Here is a 23,493-nt window from a genome sequence, read left to right as displayed (position 1 = left end):
ATGGGCTACGGAGAATTAACCTACAATACCTACTCCTAAGACTCCTATGTGTTGCGGAGTCACCAGTCTTGTTTGAGGCCGCTTTGGCCTAGGACACCTTCCTATCTACCCGAGGCAACAATATATGCTGAGAGGATTTTATTGAGACTTTGTATGATAATTATATAAGATTTTTATAATAAAGTGGTGAAAGGCTAAACTGTCGTGTATGTTATTGACTCTACCAACAGAATATTACAATATTGTGTACTGTCATCTTGTTAGTTTCATAATGAAAAGCTTGATTAGAGAAAACTTCAAAACAAATTTCACCTTAATACTCGGTATGGTTATTGTATAGTATGAATTCTTAGATTTACAAAGAAATGAATTTTTTCGATTATCTCAAAAAATACTCATGAAAATTACGCTCCTTTAATATAATTCTGTTCAGCTTAGTTATATCTCTCAATTACTCTCATCTTTGGATATTTATATTCACTAACTACTAATAATATTGCACAATGGTTCGAGTGTCTATACAAAGTGTTCCGGTAAAAATAAGTTACTCTTTGAACACTAACCTGAAAATACTAGAAGATTGCAAAACAAAATTTATAAAAGGGTGTCAAATATGAAATCTTAAATGTGATTTATAACATCATAAAGTCAATCTTAAAAAACTAATTGGGTTCCTTTTGACATGTTTCTTTCGTCTCAACATTGTGAGCGCTGTGGGCCCGTAAGTTATGCCACTGCATTAGAGAGTGGAATGTCCCCCACTAATTCGAACATTGAGTACAGTACTTCGATATTAGTCTATATTTAAATTTCTAATTAATGAATTTACAGTTACTGTATTCAATTACGGAACTGTGAGTAAATTTGTGTAACCTCTCATTTACGAGCTAATAATCATGTCCCATCAATGTCCGTTATTCAGAGGTTTCACTATATATAATAAATTATACTTGTAACACACTTACTAGTACTTTTGCTGCCACCCTTATCTGTCAACACGTCATGAACTGAGGCTTTCGGATCACATGGAAGGTCTTGGATGTCTTCTCGGAGGTTATCAACACGAGGAACGTAAGGATTATAATTAGTCCTACACTCGCTATCTTCTTCAACCTCAATATCTTTGCCATGAATTCTAACTTCATTGTTCAAAATGTCCTACAAAAGGAATTTATATTGAGAGCGTAAATGTACAGTAATTTCCAGCAACACATTAGAAAAATTGAATTATCTTAATGTAACACAGTCACTTGACATTGGTGTAATTGGATAAGAACGTTTCCACCAAACTAGAAGTTGGCATTTGCCAATCTCACTCACTCTACCATCGTAAACAACATTTCGTCTTCGATACTCATCTTCACACCAAATTACATTTAACGATGTTCACATTAACAATTTCTCTCAAATACGCTTTCGATTACACTTACAATAAATAAATCTTCCATTTCTCCTCAGATCAGCAATCATTTGATTGGTTTGACACACTCTTCCCTATTCTAAGCCAGACTTTCCATTACCATGGAGTTTTTCTTCCTTAACTTTCTTCACTAAACATACAAAATTTCTTTCTGTTTGCTGAAGAAGAGTATAGCTAGTCTTTTGCTAATGTGAACGAGATGATTTCGTCAAGTTTGCAACACACCATTTGATTTTGAAAAATCTGTCCTCAGTAGCGTATCTCTAAAGAAATGAAAAACTGATTATTAATCGTTTTAGTTTATTATCTTTCTATAGTGCATTCAACAGCCATCGGACACAAATATTTCAGTACTGCAAAACATTCTATCTCAAGTCAGATACATAAGCACGCAAAAGGTGCTTTATGGTCCTTTTGAATCAATTTATCAACATACGTCATAAAGACTTCTGTTGTTGACAAACTTGTATTCCGCAGTTTTCACTGCGGTGACCAGTCACATGCTTCCTACCGTATTGAAGCATATATTATCTATTAACAACGTTTCCATCATAAACATATTATTCGTTCCAAGTTAGCTGATAGGCAATCAAAACAAATTTTCTTAACCTCATCTCTCTTTCCTTTTCATTGCAAAATAGCAAAGCAGGTCGCTGATCATCTATTGGACGGAAACTGTTTTTCAAGGTAGACAATCCTGTCAAATATAAATTTTCATCTCTTCCCTCTTTGTCTTAGCCACTATCAACAGTATTTAACGTTTGGTCCATTTAAAAATTATTGATTACTATACATATATTAAATGATTTATTTCGTCGTGGTTGAATTCCTAGAAATAATGACTTAATCGTCACTGAGTTAGTTTCAATGATTCTTTGATTGAAGAATCTGAGAGGTTGTGTGGGTGTCAAGCTAATTATGTTAAGATTCTACTTTTCTTTCAAATTTCAAAGAATGTAGCATTCTGTAAGATTGAGTATTCGATTCCATAAAGTATTGACCTTGAAAGAAACGTTATTATTTAGAGTGTTTAAATATTGTATATAGCGTTGCATGTAGGATATACAGTATAACATAATAACATACATAATATATATAACATAATAACAAGGTTATCTTAAGTCATATTTTAAGATTTTTCAGCATATATATTCATGCATATTTTCAGAGTTTATTCCAGAGATAGAGATCTGTGCGAATGAGGATATTCGCAACAACATAGCTTTTTGCGAATTAAGTTTTAATTTAGGTGATAAAGTTACGGATACTTGTAAAAATAAAAAAAAGACAATTGACGTCGCGAATTAGTATATTTACTTTCAAGGGACAAATAACCCTCAAGGGAAAGTTGCATTTCTCTGGATTTTCATTGATTTTTCCATTTGCTCTATTATAAATAAATTCCTACTATAAATATTAACTCCTAAAGTGATTGTATATGAGTTTCAATCGATTTATTCTTGTTTCTGAAAAACATTTTACTCCATTTCACTTTTCCGATCTAAACAAAAACGCTCATGTCTTAAAAGTTATCATATAAACAGATTTTTTGAAAAAGAAATGTTTGCTCCGAAATTAACTGACTGCAAGGATAACGTTTACGTATATTTAATTTTAGGACAATAAGGACAATAGTCCAGTACCTTATGATAACAAATGTAGTGACCAGACTTCTTTAAACTTGTTCTATTTGTGCTGTTTGTGTTATTCGTGTATTTCTAATTTCTGCGAAATGATTGAAATGCATTAACGAAATACAAACTTTAAAAGGAATAAATATAAATTATTGAATAATTATTGTACTAAGTTTTAGTGGATATTAAAGTAACTTCAAACGAACTGGGACCACAATATTTAATTTTATATATATATATATATATATATATATATATATATATATATATATATATATATATATATATATATATATGTATGTGTGTGTGTGTGTGTGCTACATATACATATATTTTTGGTGTTTCGCACCCAGAACCTTATTGAGATTAGTTCCAGTGAAGGGTAAAATTGTCTCACTTACGTCATAAATAATCTGCTATAACGGATTATATTTTACTACGGAATAACAAGAAAGTGTAGAAAAATATTAAAATGATTATTCCAGAAAACGAAGATAGCTTTAGTGCTAGAGGAAATAATAATATTATGACAACATCTGCGTCAACATGGAATGTGATCGATCTTACACGACAACTAGGCCAGCAAATGAATTCAATCATTCAACAGCTAAATGACGAAATGGAAATAATACGCAACAGCTAAAGGACAAAACGGAACAAATTACACAGCTGTTAAATAACAAAATGTAGCTAACTAAGCAACAGATAACTCGAAAATTAAATGACAAAATGGACCAAACTACACAACAGTTAAATGTCAAGTGGAAACTCATGCTAAACAAGGACAAATTCTTCACAATTTTCACGCTGTTAGAGCTCTGTTAAGGCAATGGAAACTAGGTTTATGAATATTCGCACCATACTCAGAGACTCTAAGAAGAAGTGCAAACTCTAAAGGAGAAGTTTAAAATGGTAGATGGCAACCATAATCCTATTTGAACCTAGTAGGTGCCTTATGATAACAAATGTAGTGACCAGACTTCTTTAAACTTGTTCTATTTGTGCTGTTTGTGTTATTCGTGTATTTCTAATTTCTGCGAAATGATTGAAATGCATTAACGAAATACAAACTTTAAAAGGAATAAATATAATTTATTGAATAATTATTGTACTAAGTTTTAGTGGATATTAAAGTAACTTCAAACGAACTGGGACCACAATATTTAATTTTATATATATATATATATATATATATATATATATATATATATATATATATATATATATATATGTGTGTGTGTGTGTGTGCTACATATACATATATTTTTGGTGTTTCGCACCCAGAACCTTATTGAGATTAGTTCCAGTGAAGGGTAAAATTGTCTCACTTACGTCATAAATAATCTGCTATAACGGATTATATTTTACTACGGAATAACAAGAAAGTGTAGAAAAATATTAAAATGATTATTCCAGAAAACGAAGATAGCTTTAGTGCTAGAGGAAATAATAATGACAACATCTGCGTCAACATGGAATGTGATCGATCTTACACGACAACTAGGCCAGCAAATGAATTCAATCATTCAACAGCTAAATGACGAAATGGAAATAATACGCAACAGCTAAAGCACAAAAAGGAACAAATTACACAGCTGTTAAATAACAAAATGTAGCTAACTAAGCAACAGATAACTCGAAAATTAAATGACAAAATGGACCAAACTACACAACAGTTAAATGTCAAGTGGAAACTCATGCTAAACTAGGACAAATTCTTCACAATTTTCACGCTGTTAGAGCTCTGTTAAGGCAATGGAAACTCAGGTTTATGAATATTCGGACCATACTCAGAGACTCTAAGAAGAAGTGCAAACTCTAAAGGAGAAGTTTAAAATGGTAGATGGCAACCATAATCCTATTTGAACCTAGTAGGTGCCGCAGCTAATATCATTAAAAATTCAGACTTGGTGAAGAATCTAGGCATCCACAGGAACGATATTCTGGTATAGAAGACATGGGTTCTACTTCCAGGAGTGCAGATGAAGAAAAAAGAACAATACGAAGTACAGAAGCTCATGTGCAGCGGGATGTTCATGCTCACGTAAATCATAACCAAATTAAGGAAGTTTAAATCCTTTCTTCAAGGAAGAACCTTTCGTGTTGTCCATGCAGGACACCTAACACCCTCCAGACCTATCCTAGCAGGAGTCCCCCAAGGATCCTGCCTATCCCCAACCCTCTACGCCATGTACACGGCGGACATTCCCACAACCCCCAACACAGCGGTAGCAACATTCGCAGACGACACGGCAATCTTTGCCAGCCATGGAAACATCAGATACGCCGAACTATACCTCAGACGACACGCCGAACTTCTCCACCGATGGTCTGAAGAGTGGAAGATCAAAGTCAGCGAACAGAAGACCTCAGTAGTAAACTTCACAAGAAACAGAAGAAGGGTTCACGTCAGGATCACCATGGCTGGAACACCCCTCCAGAACCGAGATGATGCCAAATACCTCGGAATAATACTGGACAGGAAACTTACATTTGCTCACCACATACATTCCATCGCCAAGAAAGCCAGTCAACGCCATCAAGCCTTGCTACCGCTACTCCTCTCTCCATCCCTCACCCTGAAAACCAAACGCTATATATATCAGATGAGCATTCGTCCCATCCTGATGTATGCCCACCCTGCATGGCAACACGCAGCAAAAACGCACCTCAGCCAACTACAAGTCATCCAGAACAGAGTAGCCAGGGCTATCACTGGACACTCGAGAGACACTCGCCTCGAGCAAATACATGAAGATTTGGAACTCCCATTTCTACATGACTACAGAATTCACAGATCAGCCAACTTCTGGAGGACAATCAGAGCCTCGCCACACCAACACATAGCCACCATAGGAACGGCCAACCCAAGAAGACGAACTTACAAGATGCCGCACCCCTAAAACGCACAACCACTAAACTGACATAGGAACAGCAAAAGAGGAGCGCGACAGTTGCGTCCTCTCTCACAACAAATACGCACGCAAAACAAACGACAGTCAACAACACAAATGGAAGGCAAGGGCCCAAGCCCAGTACTTAAATCAACCACAAAAACCGCCAAGAAATCTCTGCTCTGCTCTGCTCTGAAGTTTAAAACAGTTTAAGTTTAGTGAAATAAGATTTAGTGGATGTTCTGATGATATTCCAGCTAGCACATTTCCTGAAAAATTGGAAGCTGAGTGCAATTTGATAGATGTCGATAGATCTAGTATTGTTAAAATTTTATCTCATATTTTATTACCGCCGTGTTCTGTATAGTTTAAGGCTATACAGAGTAACTTACGCACTTATTGTGATTTTAAAGAGAATTAATTACAAATTTTGAGAACGATTTCGTTCTAGCTAATACGGACGCTAAGAAAAGGAATACGCGTTTTGATTCAAGAGTAGATAAAAGCATTACTGATTTTGTTATAACGGGCTATAATGATTTGAAGTTGTTGAATCCTTTTCAACAGGAATCACGTATCATCGCCAATATACGAATGGTTCTGTCTTTCATATTATAGCAAATACTTATATCTTCTCAATGCATTAACTTCAATAATCTACTTATTATAGTCCAAAATTTTGAAAATCAAATGATGATGTAACATAGTTCAAAGAAATCAAGTTAACCAATAACCTGTGCGAGACATAAATATTAAGAGAGGTAATAGCAGTAGTTTGAGAAGCAACAGATTTCCTCATAATAACAGGAATAACTCAACCGAATTTAATCTTAGTAGAAATGGTGACACTTCAAATTTCAGAAATAATCAGTACATTAGACTTAATTCTCCACGTAATTATAGATTCCGTAACTACTCTAGAGATTGCAGAAATACACAAAATGATATATATATATATATATATATATATATATATATATATATATATATATATATATATATATATATATATATATATATATATATAGAAATAATAAACAATTGTACACACTCTTGTAATAATACTGTATTTTAAATTCTTTAGTTAGTTTTTCTAAAAATGAAATTTAAATTATGTAAATATATGACAACGTAGTTGTTATTGGACGTTACATGATAATGTAGAGGACACTTTTTTACTTAATAATGACTACGATTGCTAACTAACTATAATTAAAAGAATTTTCTACCTGAGGAATTTTTCAATTACAAGGAATGATAAGGCACCTTACACGTCTTGGCGCAATGTTTATTTTGTTTGAAATGTTGTAATTTACTTTGATTTATATTCATAATTAATAATGACTTGTTTATGAAGCTTAAAAATCTTTTCAAAATTTTGTAATAAATTTTCTGCGCCCGAAGAAGAGTTCGAACTAACATAAAATTGTTATGTATTCTTTCTTTAAGGTGTATGTTAACTTTATTTGGCTTCTTTAAATAACTGAGCATATTATAGTGGACCAACTGCTAATTGTAGTTTATAAATGCTGCTTATTGGGGCCGCGGTGGCTCAGTGGTAGAGCGTTCACCTCTGGTAAATGGGTTCCCGGGTTCAAACCCTGTTTTTTCCAAGTGAACTTTCTAGTGGACAAACACAGTGTGCGTGGGTTTCCTCAGGGTTCTCCCGTTTCCTCCCACTTTCTTCATTCCACCATTTCATTCACTTCTCATCATCACCGTCTTCTTTAGCCTAACTGACATTACTGTAGGATGTAAACTCAAAGATTTCATTTCATTTCATTTCATAAATGCTGTTTGTTGATGTGCCTATATGATGTGAATGAAGTAATGAAGCATAATTTAATAATATGAGTACAAAATAAGAAATAATTGTAATATATGGAAAGAAAAATGATATGTGAATATATAGCGCTATTCAATAAGTAAGCAAAGTTTATGTAACAGTAATTATCATGTTATGGTCCAGAATTCTTTACTAATTTGTTGGAAAAAATTAATAATTCCCACTAGTTCGGGAGTTATTCATGCAACGATGATGTTTATGTATAATTTGTTTGAGAGCAACAAGGATAATAGTCCGGTACCTAACAAGTGTTGTGGTTAGACATGTTTAAACTTGTTTTCATGCTGTTAAATGTAATAAATAAGTGAGGAAATCTAAGTTGATTTAAGTTTTTTTTTTAATTTCTGCTAAATGAATAATAAGTATTTAGGAAATACAAAGCCTAAAAGGATTAAAGATTGTTTAATTTATTGAAATAATTATCGTAGTAAGTTTTGGTGAATACTAAAGTAATTTTAAACGAACTGGAAATGCAGTATTTAATTATACCTGTATATGTGTGTTACATGGCAGATATGATATTACCAACTTGACAATCTTCTTGTCATAAATCCGCTTTAGAGGGGACCTTAAGTATGCACGTTTTATTTATTAATTCAGTAATTTGTTTTTGTATGTACTTTATTCCATTTTATTTCGAGTAGCTGACTCGCAAAAGGGGAGAATCATATTTAAAATTTTGCTTTAATTTTATTAATATATTATAGGATTCATAAAATATAAAGTTACAATAATTATTACGTGCGGATGCATATAGAAATGTTGCGGATTGAGATTATGTGGATGCGGGTGTGGATTGAGATGTTGCGAATTAGGGTATGGATTGAGTTGTTGCGGATTAGGGTATGGATTGAGATGTTACGGATGCACTTATAATATTATATATCCGTGTAGACCTCTAGTCATAGAAATATGAGTCCTAGTGATCACTATCGATATTCATTCTGTTTTCCCTACCCTTCTCCAAATTTAAATGACAGAATTTCGCTCCTTCTGGAACTGTTCAAGAATTTAATAGTCAGTTTTCTAGTGGTCATCTTTTCATCCCGTGTGCAATTTAATGGTAGAGTATTGTGGATGGTATCATTTTGTTCCTTGTAAGGTAAGAAATAAGAAGAGTGATGGTGGACATGTCAGACCCGCGACTGGGAAGGGGAAGGAGGTGGGAGGAATTATGTGTCATCGCTCGCTTAACCCCTTATAACTTCGCTCCTAATTATTCGATTATAATTTTCTTTTTCTTAAAAGGAAGGTCTAAGTACGTTCCACATATTATATTATTAGCACCTTTTACGTAAATGTAGCCGTTTTCGTTAAAATTTTTTAAAAAAATGATTTTTCCTAAGAAAAAATATTTCATTTGACAAAATAATCATTTTTGTATTATTTATTTATGCCAAATAGCTAAATTAATAAAACGAGCATGAAATATGAATAAATTTTAATTTTCAAAATCGTTGTTATATAAAACGTAAGAGGAAAAAACTATATAGAAAAACTAATATTTCACTCAAGAGAAGCAATTAATGCATTTTAATTAGCATTACACCTATTCCTACAATTTTTATATTATGTGATGTAGAGGTAAAGTAGATCTGAAAAGGTAGGGGGACGCATGTCGTCACTCCGTCCCTCGTGCCTATCCTTGCCCATTGTAATTTTTTAGGAAGTGGGGGAACGCTATTAATATTTTTGGAAGTGGGGCAATGGCGTACCCCGTGTTCTCCCTCATTTTTACCACTGATGTGGTCCATATTAATATTAATTCTGTAAATGTTCATAAGTATTTGTGAAACATGTTTTAATTATCATGGAATCAAGTACCCCAGTTATGTGTTTTCTTATTATATGCATTTACTAAAGTAAAGGATACCCTTCTTTTGGTGTGAATTCACACGTTAGTCTTCGGGCATGAAATATGAAGTTGTCCTTCTTACTTCAAACTTTATAACACTAATTCTTCTTAATATTTTAAAACAGCACTACACTACACTATGACGCGTGCGTAATCCTGGCCCCCCCACCATCACACAATTCTTCGAAAACAATTTCAATCGTTTGTACTTGGTTTGCTCCCATTTGCTCCGCAGTAGCTCCGTTTGCTCCCTTACCGTTCCCGAGAAAATAGAAGTTTAAACTGAGGGGCCAGAAAAAGGTGGTCCCAGACCTCCGAATTAAAAACAGTCACAGAAAAGAACAGATGGTCGCATTCGTTTGTACTTCGTTTGCTTCCATTTGCTCCTCAGTAGCTCCGTTTGCTCCCTTATCGTTCCTGAGAAAATGGAACCTTAAAGTGGGGGGGCCAGAACAACGTCGTCCCAGCCCCCCCCCCACACAACTAAAAATAATCGCTGAGGGAAACGGATGGTGGCATTCGTTTGTACTTCGTTTGCTCCCATTTGCTCCGCAGTAGCTCCGTTTGCTCCCTTACCGTTCCCGAGAAAATTGAAATTTAAAGTGGGGGGCCAGAACAACATGGTCCCAGCCCCCCCACCCAATTGCAGAGAGGAACGGATGAAGACATTCGTTTGTACTTCGTTTGCTCCCATTTGCTCCGCAGTAGCTCCGTTTGCTCCCATACCGTTCCCGAGAAAATAGAAATTTAAACTGAGGGGCCAGAAGAAGATGGTCCCAGACCTCCGAATTAAAAACAGTCACAGAGAAGAACAGATGGTCGCATTCGTTTGTACTTCGTTTGCTTCCATTTGCTCCTCAGTAGCTCCGTTTGCTCCCTTATCGTTCCTGAGAAAATGGAACCTTAAAGTGGGGGGGCGAGAACAACGTCGTCCCAGCGCCCCCCCCCCCACAAAACTAAAAATAATCGCTGAGGGGAACGGATGGTGGCATTCGTTTGTACTTCGTTTGCTCCCATTTGCTCCGCAGTAGCTCCCTTTGCTCCCTTACCGTTCCCGAAAAAAAATGAAATTTAAAGTGGGAGCCAGAACAACATGGTCCCAGCCCGCCCACCCAATAGCAGAGAGGAACGGATAGTAACATTCGTTTGTACTTCGCTTGCTCCCATTTGCTCCCTTACCGTTCCCGAGAAAATAGAAATTTAAAGTAGGGGGCCAAAATAACATGGTCCCAGCCCCCAATCAATAGCAGATAGCAACGGATTGTGGCATTCGCTTGCACTTCATTTGCTCCGCAGTTCCTAAGTTTGCATCCTTACCGTTCCCAAGTAAATGGAACTTTAAACTGTGAGGGGCCAGAAAAAAGGAGCCGTGAACTTCGAGGGGCCAGAAAAAAGTGATCCCAGCCCCTCGAATTAAAAAAAAAATCACGGAGAGGAACAGATGGTCCCAACCGTTTATACTTCCTTTGCTCTCATTTGCTCCGCAATTTGTCTGGTTGCTCCCCTGGCGTTCGCGAAAAAATAGAATTTTAGACTGGGAGAGTCAGAACAACATGGTCCTAGCCCCCCACGCAATGGTAGAGAGGAACGGATGGTGGCATTCGCTTCTACTTCATTTGCGTCAATTTTCTTCGCATTTTCTCAATTTGCTCCCTTGCCGTTACCGAGAAAATAGAACATTAAACTGGTGGTCCAGGAAAGCGTAGTCCCAGCACCTCGAATTGAAGATAATTTCAATGAGCTACGGATGGCGGGATTGGTTTGTACTTGGTTTGCTTCGCGGTAGCTACGTTTACTCACCATTCCCGAGGAAATGGAACTTTAAAGTGGAGACTAGAACAAAATTCTCCCAGCATCCCACTCAAATAAACATAATAACATAGGGGAACGGATCGTGGCATTATTTTGTACTTCTTTAGCTTCGATTTTCTTAACAGATACTTGGGTTGCTTCCCTAACGTTCTCGAGTAAGCAGAACTTAAACACGTGATCTCAGCCACCGTCCCGACGTATATAATCGCAGAGGGGAGTGGATGTTGGCTATATCTTGTTTTTCCATATTTGCTACACAATTGCTCTGAGTATTCGTATACTCCGATTGTTGTTAACAAAGAGAAATTTTGAAGCGGTTGGTGTGGAAATGTGATCCCAGTCCTCAACCTCCTAAAAAATGTAGTAAAAATTTTTTGCGTGATTTGCCGCGAATTGCTCTGGAATTGTTTCACTTTCTTCCCTACTGTTCCCTCATTTTTAGGGGGTTGAGAACTGGGATCACATTTCCACACCAGCCGCTTCAAAATTCCTCTTTCTTAACATCAATCGGAGTAGACGAGTACTCAGAGCAATTGTGGAGCAAATATGAACAAACGAGATATAGCCAACATCCACTCCCCTCTGCGATTATGTAAGTTGGGAGGGTGGCTGAAATCAAGTGTGTAAGTTCTGTTTACTCGAGAACGCTAGGAGAGCAACCCAAGAAACTGCGAAGCAAATCGAAGTTAACGAAGTACAAAATATTCCACCATCCGCTCCCCTATGTTACTATGTTTATTTGAGTGGGATGCTAAGACAATTTTGTTCCAGTTTCCACTTTAAAGTTCCATTTAATCGGGAATGGTAAGGGCGTAAACGTAGCTACTGCGAAGCAAACCAAGAACAAACGAATGCCTCCATCCGTTCCTCATTGAAATTATTTTCAATACGAGGTGCTGGGACTATGTTTTCCTGGACCACCAGTTTAATGTTCCATTTTCTCGGGAACGGTAAGGGAGAAAACGGAGCTACTGCGGAGCAAATGGGAGCAAACGAAGTACAAACGAATGCGACCATCTGTTCCTCTCTGTGACTGTTTATAATTGGAGGGTCTGAGACCACCTTTTTCTGGCCCCTCAGTTTAAATTTATATTTTCTCGGGAACGGTAAGGGAGCAAACGGAGCTACTGCGGAGCAAATGGGAGCAAACGAAGTACAAACGAATGCCACCATCCGTTTCCCTCAACGATTATTTTTAGTTGGGTGGGGGGGCTGGGACGACGTTGTTCTGGCCCCCCACTTTAAGGTTTCATTTTCTCAGGAACGGTAAGGGAGCAAACGGAGCTACTGCGGAGCAAATGGGAGCAAACAAAGTACAAATGAATGCGACCATCTGTTCCTCTCTGTGACTGTTTTTAATTCGAGGGTTTGGGACCACCTTTTTCTGGACCCTCAGTTTAAATTTCAATTTCCTCGGGAACGGTAAGGGAGCAAACGGAGCTACTGCGGAGAAAATGGGAGCAAACGAAGTACAAACGAATACAACCATCTGTTCCTCTCTGTGACTGTTTTAAATTCGAGGGTCTGGGACCACCTTTTTCTGGCCCCTCAGTTTAAATTTCTATTTTCTCGGGAACGGTAAGGGAGCAAACGGAGCTACTGCGGAGCAAATGGGAGCAAACGAAGTACAAACGAATGCCACTATCCGTTTCCCTCAACGATTATTTTTAGTTGGGTGGGGGGCTGGGACGACGTTGTTCTGGCCCCCCCACTTTAAGGTTCCATTTTCTCGGGAAAGGTAAGGGAGCAAACGGAGCTATTGCGGAGCAAATGGGAGCAAACGAAGTACAAATGAATGCGACCATCTGTTCCTCTCTGTGACTGTTTTTAATTCGAGGGTCTGGGACCACCTTTTTCTGGCCCCTCAGTTTAAATTTCAATTTTCTCAGGAACGGTAAGGGAGCAAACGGAGCAAATGGGAGCAAAACGAAGTACAAATGAATGCCACCATCCGTTTCCCTCAGCGATTATTTTTAGTTGGGTGGGGCGGCTGGGACGACGTTGTTCTGCCCCCCCACTTTAAGGTTCCATTTTCTCGGGAACGATAAGGGAGCAAACGGAGCTACTGCGGAGCAAATGGGAGCAAACGAAGTACAAGCGAATGCGACCATCTGTTCCTCTCTGTGACTGTTTTTAATTCGAGGGTCTGGGACCACCTTTTTCTGGCCCCTGAGTTTAAATTTCTATTTTCTCGGGAACGGTAAGGGAGCAAACGGAGCTACTGCGGAGCAAATGGGAGCAAACGAAGTACAAACGAATGCGACCATCTGTTCCTCTGTGTGACTGTTTTTAATTCGAGGGTCTGGGACCACCTTTTTCTGGCCCCTGAGATTAAATTTCTGTTTTCTCGGGAACGGTAAAGAGCAAACGGAGCTACTGCGGAGCAAATGAGAGCAAACGAAGTACAAACGAATGTCACCATCCGTTTCCCTCAGCGATTATTTTTAGTTGGGTGGGGGGGCTGGGACGACGTTGTTCTGGCCCCCCACTTTAAGGTTCTATTTTTTCGGGAACGCTAAGGGAGAAAACGGAGCTACTGCGAAGCAAATGGGAGCAAACGAAGTACAAACGAATGCCACCATCCGTTTCCCTGAGCGATTACTTTTAGTTGGGTGGGGGGGCTGGGACGACGTTGTTCTGGCCCCCCACTTTAAAGTTCCATTTTCTCGGGAACGGTAAGGGAGAAAACGGAGCTACTGCGGAGCAAATGGGAGCAAACGAAGTACAAACGAATGCCACCATCCGTTTCCCTCAGCGATTATTTTTAGTTGGGTGGGGGGGCTGGGACGACGTTGTTCTGGCCCCTCAGTTTAAATTTCTATTTTCTCGGGAACGGTAAGGGAGCAAACGGAGCTACTGCGGAGCAAATGGGAGCAAACGAAGTACAAACGAATGTCACTATCCGTTCCTCTCTGCTATTGGGTGGGGGGCTGGGACCATGCTGTTCTGCCCTTCCCCCCCACTTTAAATTTCATTTTTTTCGGGAACGGTAAAGGAACAAACGCAGAAACTGCAGAGCAAATGGGAGCAAACAAAGTACAAATGAATGCCACCATCCGTTTCCCTCAGCAATTATTTTTAGTTGGGTGGGGGCTGGAACGACGTTGTTCTGGCCCCCCCACTTTAAGGTTCCATTTTCTCGGAAACGATAAGGGAGCAAACGGAGCTACTGCGGAGCAAATGGGAGCAAACAAAGTACAAATGAATGCGTCCATCTGTTCCTCTCTGTGACTGTTTTTAATTCGAGGGTTTGGGACCACCTTTTTCTGGACCCTCAGTTTAAATTTCTATTTTCTCGGGAACGGTAAGGGAGCAAACGGAGCTACTGCGGAGCAAATGGGAGCAAACGAAGTACAAACGAATACAACCATCTGTTCCTCTCTGTGACTGTTTTAAATTCGAGGGTCTGGGACCACCTTTTTCTGGCCCCTCAGTTTAAATTTCTATTTTCTTGGGAACGGTAAGGGAGCAAACGGAGCTACTGCGGAGCAAACGAGAGCAAACGAAGTACAAACGAATGCCACTATCCGTTTCCCTCAACGATTATTTTTAGTTGGATGGGGGGCTGGGACGACGTTGTTCTGCCCCCCCCCCCCACTTTAAGGTTCCATTTTCTCGGGAAAGGTAAGGGAGCAAACGGAGCTATTGCGGAGCAAATGGGAGCAAACGAAGTACAAATGAATGCGACCATCTGTTCCTCTCTGTGACTGTTTTAAATTCGAGGGTCTGGGACCACCTTTTTCTGGCCCCTCAGTTTAAATTTCTATTTTCTCGGGAACGGTAAGGGAGCAAACGGAGCTACTGCGGAGCAAATGGGAGCAAACGAAGTACAAACGAATGCCACTATCCGTTTCCCTCAACGATTATTTTTAGTTGGGTGGGGGGCTGGGACGACGTTGTTCTGGCCCCCCCACTTTAAGGTTCCATTTTCTCGGGAAAGGTAAGGGAGAAAACGGAGCTATTGCGGAGCAAATGGGAGCAAACGAAGTACAAATGAATGCGACCATCTGTTCCTCTCTGTGACTGTTTTTAATTCGAGGGTCTGGGACCACCTTTTTCTGGCCCCTCAGTTTAAATTTCAATTTTCTCAGGAACGGTAAGGGAGCAAACGGAGCAAATGGGAGCAAAACGAAGTACAAATGAATGCCACCATCCGTTTCCCTCAGCGATTATTTTTAGTTGGGTGGGGCGGCTGGGACGACGTTGTTCTGCCCCCCCACTTTAAGGTTCCATTTTCTCGGGAACGATAAGGGAGCAAACGGAGCTACTGCGGAGCAAATGGGAGCAAACGAAGTACAAGCGAATGCGACCATCTGTTCCTCTCTGTGACTGTTTTTAATTCGAGGGTCTGGGACCACCTTTTTCTGGCCCCTGAGTTTAAATTTCTATTTTCTCGGGAACGGTAAGGGAGCAAACGGAGCTACTGCGGAGCAAATGGGAGCAAACGAAGTACAAACGAATGCGACCATCTGTTCCTCTGAGTGACTGTTTTTAATTCGAGGGTCTGGGACCACCTTTTTCTGGCCCCTGAGATTAAATTTCTGTTTTCTCGGGAACGGTAAAGAGCAAACGGAGCTACTGCGGAGCAAATGAGAGCAAACGAAGTACAAACGAATGTCACCATCCGTTTCCCTCAGCGATTATTTTTAGTTGGGTGGGGGGGCTGGGACGACGTTGTTCTGGCCCAACACTTTAAGGTTCTATTTTTTCGGGAACGCTAAGGGAGAAAACGGAGCTACTGCGAAGCAAATGGGAGCAAACGAAGTACAAACGAATGCCACCATCCGTTTCCCTGAGCGATTACTTTTAGTTGGGTGGGGGGGCTGGGACGACGTTGTTCTGGCCCCCCACTTTAAAGTTCCATTTTCTCGGGAACGGTAAGGGAGAAAACGGAGCTACTGCGGAGCAAATGGGAGCAAACGAAGTACAAACGAATGCCACCATCCGTTTCCCTCAGCGATTATTTTTAGTTGGGTGGGGGGGCTGGGACGACGTTGTTCTGGCCCCTCAGTTTAAATTTCTATTTTCTCGGGAACGGTAAGGGAGCAAACGGAGCTACTGCGGAGCAAATGGGAGCAAACGAAGTACAAACGAATGTCACTATCCGTTCCTCTCTGCTATTGGGTGGGGGGCTGGGACCATGCTGTTCTGCCCTTCCCCCCCACTTTAAATTTCATTTTTTTCGGGAACGGTAAAGGAACAAACGCAGAAACTGCAGAGCAAATGGGAGCAAACAAAGTACAAATGAATGCCACCATCCGTTTCCCTCAGCAATTATTTTTAGTTGGGTGGGGGCTGGAACGACGTTGTTCTGGCCCCCCCACTTTAAGGTTCCATTTTCTCGGAAACGATAAGGGAGCAAACGGAGCTACTGCGGAGCAAATGGGAGCAAACAAAGTACAAATGAATGCGTCCATCTGTTCGCGTGCGTAGTCCTGGCCCCCCCACCATCACGCAATTCTTCGAAAACAATTTCAATCTTTTGTACTTCGTTTGCTCCCATTTGCTCCGCAGTAGCTCCGTTTGCTCCCTTACCGTTCCCGAGAAAATAGCAATTTAAACTGAGAGGCCAGAAAAAGGTGGTCCCAGACCCTCGAATTAAAAACGGTCACAGAGAGGAACAGATGGTCGCATTCGTTTGTACTTCGTTTGCTCTCATTTGCTCCGCAGTAGCTCCGTTTGCTCCCTTACCGTTCCCGAGAAAATGGAACCGTAAAGTGGGGGGGAGGGGCTGAACAACGTCGTTCCCGCCTCCCCACACAACTAAAAATAATAGCTGAGGGGAACGGATGGTGGCATTCGTTTGTACTTCGTTTGCTCCCATTTGCTACGCAGTTTCTGCGTTTGCTCCTTTACCGTTCCCGAAAAAAAATGAAATTTAAAGTGGGGGGCCAGACCAACATGGTCCCAGCCCCCCCACCCAATAGCAGAGAGGAACGGATGATGACATTCGTTTGTACTTCGTTTGCTCCCATTTGCTCCGCAGTAGCTCCGTTTGCTCCCTTACCGTTCCCGAGAAAATAGCAATTTAAACTGAGAGGCCAGAAAAAGGTGGTCCCAGACCCTCGAATTAAAAATAGTCACAGAGAGGAACAGATGGTCGCATTCGCTTGTACTTCATTTGCTCCCATTTGCTCCGCAGTTCCTAAGTTTGCATCCTTACCGTTCCCAAAAAATGGAACTTTAAACTGTGAGGGGCCAGAAAAAAGGAGCCCGGGAACTACGTGGGGCCAGAAAAATTGATCCCAGCTCCTCGAATTAAAAGAAAAAAATCACGGAGATGAACAGATGGTCGCAATCGTTTATACTTCCTTTGCTCTCATATGCTCCGCAATTTGTCCCGTTGCACCCCTGGCGTTCGCGAAAAAATAGAATTTTAGACTGGGAAAGTCAGAACAACATGGTCCTAGCCCCCCACGCAATGATAGAGAGGAACGGATGGTGGCATTCGCTTCTACTTCATTTGCTTCACTTTTCTCCGCAGTTTCTCAATTTGCTCCCCAGCCGTTCCCGAGAAAATGGAACATTAAACTGGTGGTCCCAGCACTTCGAATTGAAAATAATTTCAATGAGGAACGGATGGCGGCATTCGTTTGTAGTTGGTTTGCTTCGCGGTAGCTACGTTTACTCACCATTCCCGAGGAAATGGAACTTTAGAGTGGAGACTAGAACAAAACTCTCCCAGCATTCCACTCAAATAAACATAATAACATAGGGGAGCGGATCGTGGCATTATTTTGTACTTTTCCTAACGTTCTCGAGTAAGCAGAACTTAAACACGTGATTTCAGCCACCGTCCCGACGTATATAGTCGCAGAGGGAAGTTTATGTTGGCTATATATCGTTTATTCATATTTGCTTCACAATTGCTCTGACTACTCATCTACTCCGATTGTTGTTAAGAAAGAGGCATTTTGAAGCGGTTGGTGTGGAAATGTGATCCCAGTCCTCAACCTCCTAAAAAATGTAGTAAAAAATAATTTTTTGCGTCATTTGCCGCGAATTGCTCTGTAATTGTTTCACTTTCTTCCCTACTGTTCCCCAATTTTTAGGGGGGTGAGGACTGGGATCACATTTCTACACCAGCCGCTTCAAAATTCCTCTTTCTTAACATCAATCGGAGTAGACGAGTACTCAGAGCAATTGTGCAGCAAATATTAACAAAGGAGATATAGCCAACATCCACTCCCCTCTGCGATTATATAAGTTGGGAGGGTGGCTGAAATCAAGTGTGTAAGTTCTGTTTACTCGAGAACGTTAGGAGAGCAACCCAAGAAACTGCGAAGCAAATCGAAGTTAACGAAGTACAAAATATTCCACCATCCGCTCCCCTATGTTACTATCTTTATTTGAGTGGGATACTGAGACAATTTTGTTCTAGTTTCCACTTTAAAGTTTCATTTCCTCAGGAATGGTAAGGGCGTAAACGTAGCTACTGCAAAGCAAACCAAGAACAAACGTATGCCGCCATCCGTTCCTCATTGAAATTATTTGCAATTCGACGTGCTGGGACTATGTTTTCCTGGACCACCAGTTTAATGTTCCATTTTCTCGGGAACGGCAGGAGAGCAAATTGTGAAACTGCGGAGCAAATGGGAGCAAAAGAAGTAGAAGCGAATGTCACCATCCGTTCCTCTCTACCATCGAGTGGGGGACAAAAACCATGTTGTTCTGGAACCCCCAGTTTAAAATTCTACTTTCTCGCGAACGGTAGGGGAGCAAACGGACAAACTGCGAAGCAAATGAGACCAAAGGAAATACAAACGAATGCAACCATCTGTTTCTCTCTGTGTTTTTTTTTTAATTCGAGGGGCTGGGATCACTTTTTTCTGGCCCCTCGAAGTTCCTGGGTTCCTTTTTTTCTGGCCCCTCACAGTTTAAATCTCCATTTTCTTGGAAAGGGTAAGGATGCAAACTTAGGAACAGCGGGACAAATGGGAGCAAATAAAGTACAAGCGAATGCCACAATCCGTTCCTATCTGCTATTGATTTGGGGCCAGGGACCATGTTGTTCTGGCCTCCCACATAAAATTTCTATTATATCGGGAATGGTAGGGGAGCAAACGTAGGAACTGCGGAGCAAATGGGAGCAAACGAAGTACAATCGAATGCCGCCATCCGTTCCCCTCAGCGATTATTTTTAGTTGAGTGAGGGGCTGGAACGACGTTGTTCCGCCCCCCCCCCAATTTAATGTTCCATTTTCTCGAGAACGTAAGGGGAGCAAACGGAGCTACTGCGGAGCAAATGGGAGCAAACGAAGTACAAACGAATGCGACCATCTGTTCCTCTCTGTGACTGTTTTTAATTCGAGGGTCTGGGACCACCATTTTCTGGCCTCTCAGTTTAAATTGCTATTTTCTCGGGAACGGTAAGGGAGCAAACGGAGCTACTGCGGAGCAAATGGGAGCAAACGAAGCACAAACGAATGCCACCATCCGTCCGCCTCAGCTGTTATTTTTAGTTGGGTGGGGAGGCTGGAACGACGTTGTTCTGCCCCCCCCCCCCACTTTACGGTTCCATTTTCTCGGGAACGGTAAGGGAGCAAACGGAGCTACTGCGGAGCAAATGAGAGCAAACGAAGTACAAACGAATGCGACCATCTGTTCCTCTCTGTGACCGTTTTTAATTCGAGGGTCTGGGACCACGTTTTTCTGGCCCCTCAGTTTAAATTGCTATTTTCTCAGGAACGGTAAGGGAGCAAACGGAGCTACTGCGGAGCAAATGGGAGCAAACGAAGTACAAACGAATGTCACCATCCGTTCCTCTCTGCTATTGGGTGGGGGGGCTGGGACCATGTTGTTCTGCCCCCCCCCCCACTTTAAATTTCCATTTTTTCGGGAACGGTAGGGGAGCAAACGCAGAAACTACGGAGCAAATGGGAGCAAACGAAGTACAAACGAATGCCACCATCCGTTCCCCTCAGCTATTATTTTTAGTTGGGTGGGGGGGCTGGAACGACGTTGTTCTGGCCCCCCCCACTTTAAGGTTCCATTTTCTCGGGAACGGTAAGGGAGCAAACGGAGCTACTGCGGAGCAAATGGGAGCAAACGAAGTACAAACGATTGAAATTGTTTTCGAAGAATTGCGTGATGGTGGGGGGGCCAGGACTACGCACGCCATCTGTTCCTCTCTGTGACTGTTTTTAATTCGAGGGTTTGGGACCACCTTTTTCTGGACCCTCAGTTTAAATTTCTATTTTCTCGGGAACGGTAAGGGAGCAAACGGAGCTACTGCGGAGCAAATGGGAGCAAACGAAGTACAAACGAATACAACCATCTGTTCCTCTCTGTGACTGTTTTAAATTCGAGGGTCTGGGACCACCTTTTTCTGGCCCCTCAGTTTAAATTTCTATTTTCTTGGGAACGGTAAGGGAGCAAACGGAGCTACTGCGGAGCAAACGAGAGCAAACGAAGTACAAACGAATGCCACTATCCGTTTCCCTCAACGATTATTTTTAGTTGGATGGGGGGCTGGGACGACGTTGTTCTGCCCCCCCCCCCACTTTAAGGTTCCATTTTCTCAGGAAAGGTAAGGGAGCAAACGGAGCTATTGCGGAGCAAATGGGAGCAAACGAAGTACAAATGAATGCGACCATCTGTTCATCTCTGTGACTGTTTTTAATTCGAGGGTCTGGGACCACCTTTTTCTGGCCCCTCAGTTTAAATTTCAATTTTCTCGGGAACGGTAAGGGAGCAAACGGAGCAAATGGGAGAAAACGAAGTACAAACGAATGCCACCATCCGTTTCCCTCAGCGATAATTTTTAGTTGGGTGAGGGGGCTGGGACGACGTTGTTCTGCCCCCCACTTTAAGGTTCCATTTTCTCGGGAACGATAAGGGAGCAAACGGAGCTACTGCGGAGCAAATGGGAGCAAACGAAGTACAAACGAATGCGACCATCTGTTTCTCTCTGTGACTGTTTTTAATTCGAGGGTCTGGGACCACCTTTTTCTGGCCCCTGAGTTTAAATTTCTATTTTCTCGGGAACGGTAAGGGAGCAAACGGAGCTACTGCGGAGCAAATGGGAGCAAACGAAGTACAAATGAATGCGACCATCTGTTCCTCTCTGTGACTGTTTTTAATTCGAGGGTTTGGGACCATCTTTTTCTGGACCCTCAGTTTAAATTTCTATTTTCTAGGGAACGGTAAGGGAGCAAACGGAGCTACTGCGGAGCAAATGGGAGCAAACGAAGTACAAACGAATGCGACCATCTGTTCCTCTGTGTGACTGTTTTTAATTCGAGGGTCTGGGACCACCTTTTTCTGGCCCCTGAGATTAAATTTCTGTTTTCTCGGGAATGGTAAAGAGCAAACGGAGCTACTGCGGAGAAATGAGAGCAAACGAATTACAAACGAATGTCACCATCCGTTTCCCTCAGCGATTATTTTTAGTTGGGTGGGGGGGCTGGGACGACGATGTTCTGGCCCCCCACTTTAAGGTTCCATTTTCTCGGGAACGGTATGGGAGCAAACGGAGCTAATGCGGAGCAAATGGGAGCAAACGAATGCCACCATCCGTTTCCCTGAGCGATTATTTTTAGTTGGGGGGAGGGGCTGGGACGACGTTGTTCTGGCCTCCCACATTAAAGTTCCATTTTCTCGGGAACGGTAAGGGAGAAAACGGAGCTACTGCGGAGCAAATGGGAGCAAACGAAGTACAAACGAATGCCACCATCCGTTTCCCTCAGCGATTATTTTTAGTTGGGTGGGGGGGCTGGGACGACGTTGTTCTGGCCCCTCAGTTTAAATTTCTATTTTCTCGGGAACGGTAAGGGAGAAAACGGAGCTACTGCGGAGCAAATGGGAGCAAACGAAGTACAAACGAATGCCACCATCCGTTTCCCTCAGCGATTATTTTTAGTTGGGTGGGGGGGCTGGGACGACGTTGTTCTGGCCCCTCAGTTTAAATTTCTATTTTCTCGGGAACGGTAAGGGAGCAAACGAAGCTACTGCGGAGCAAATGGGAGCAAACGAAGTACAAACGAATGTCACTATCCGTTCCTCTCTGCTATTGGGTAATAGCCCAGTCAATAAAGGTTTTTGCAAGGAAAAAATTTGGGTAAAGCTGATTTTCTCCCAAGTGATAGACCACTATGAGAGGAACATTTTCCCAAAAGTCCCCGCCCCTCCCCCTGGAGCTTTCTCCACCACGCCCCCTCAAAGTTAAAAAATGGGCGTTTTAGAAAAAAGGCCATATCTTCAAAACTAATGGACATATTGACATGCTTCTTTTTTTCTCGTAATCTGGGAAATGTGCTCTACAATTTCGTATTCCTTAAAGTTTTTCATAAACCTAATGGTTTCTTGGCAATTTTAACCTAAAGAGTAAAAACTATAAAAAATCGCCCGCGCCATTTTGTTTTTCCTCTTATATTTCCTTAGTGAGTTGTGATATGGAAAAAATTTTCAAATAAATCTTAAAGAGCATAAAATTATCTTTCCAACGGTGTATATATTGTGGGGGTTACTCTTAAAATTAGCCATGTAGCGAGGTAAGTTTGAAGACGAGCGGGCTCAAATTATCGCCTCAAATATCAGTCAATGTTTCATTTCGAAAGAAAAAAATAATAATAACAAAGCTTTTTTTTAAATAATAAACCACTGCATTGTTAGAAAAGCATTTTTGTTTAGTCCTGCCTCCCCTGTGAAGCTTTAACCCTTACTCTATCCTCATTACCATTCCAAATTTAAAAATAAGCGTTTCTGACAAAAGGTATTATCTCCAAAACTATTCAACACACTGATAATTTTCACATTCTGTTTTTTTCTTAAGAAGTGATAAAATTATTTTATTTTATTTTCTATTTTTTTATAAATCTAATAATTTCTAGATAAACAAATAAACTATAAAAATTTGAAATATTTTGTTTGCTCTTCATTTCCTTATTTTTTGCCTTGGATCTCCTCAGTCAATTAGCGTATGAAATTATATCTATAACATTTTTTTTATTATGTTTACATCTTAATTTTGAACATGTCCGCTATGCTTACTGCAGTATTTTCAACTTAATCTTCCGTAGCTATACAGTATA

At 40.8% G+C, this 23,493-nt stretch overlaps 1 protein-coding gene across 1 annotated transcript in view; it reads right to left on the bottom strand.

The window, feature by feature from the left end:
- Window positions 1-23,493, bottom strand: part of LOC145672601 (structural maintenance of chromosomes protein 6-like) — a 355,639-nt gene that overhangs the window by 317,453 nt on the left and 14,693 nt on the right. The window contains exon 2 of the mRNA XM_081741761.1: window positions 966-1,158. Within this exon, the coding sequence (XP_081597887.1) occupies window positions 966-1,158 (193 nt within the window). The remainder of the gene's footprint in view (window positions 1-965; window positions 1,159-23,493) is intronic.

The sequence above is a fragment of the Thermobia domestica genome, chromosome 16 (genome assembly GCF_964235325.1).
Source record: "Thermobia domestica chromosome 16, izTheDome1.hap1.1, whole genome shotgun sequence".
Taxonomy (NCBI): Eukaryota; Metazoa; Arthropoda; class Insecta; order Zygentoma; family Lepismatidae; genus Thermobia; species Thermobia domestica.
The sequence above is the reverse complement of the archived record's forward strand: the minus strand, read 5'-3'. Positions and strand labels throughout refer to the sequence as shown.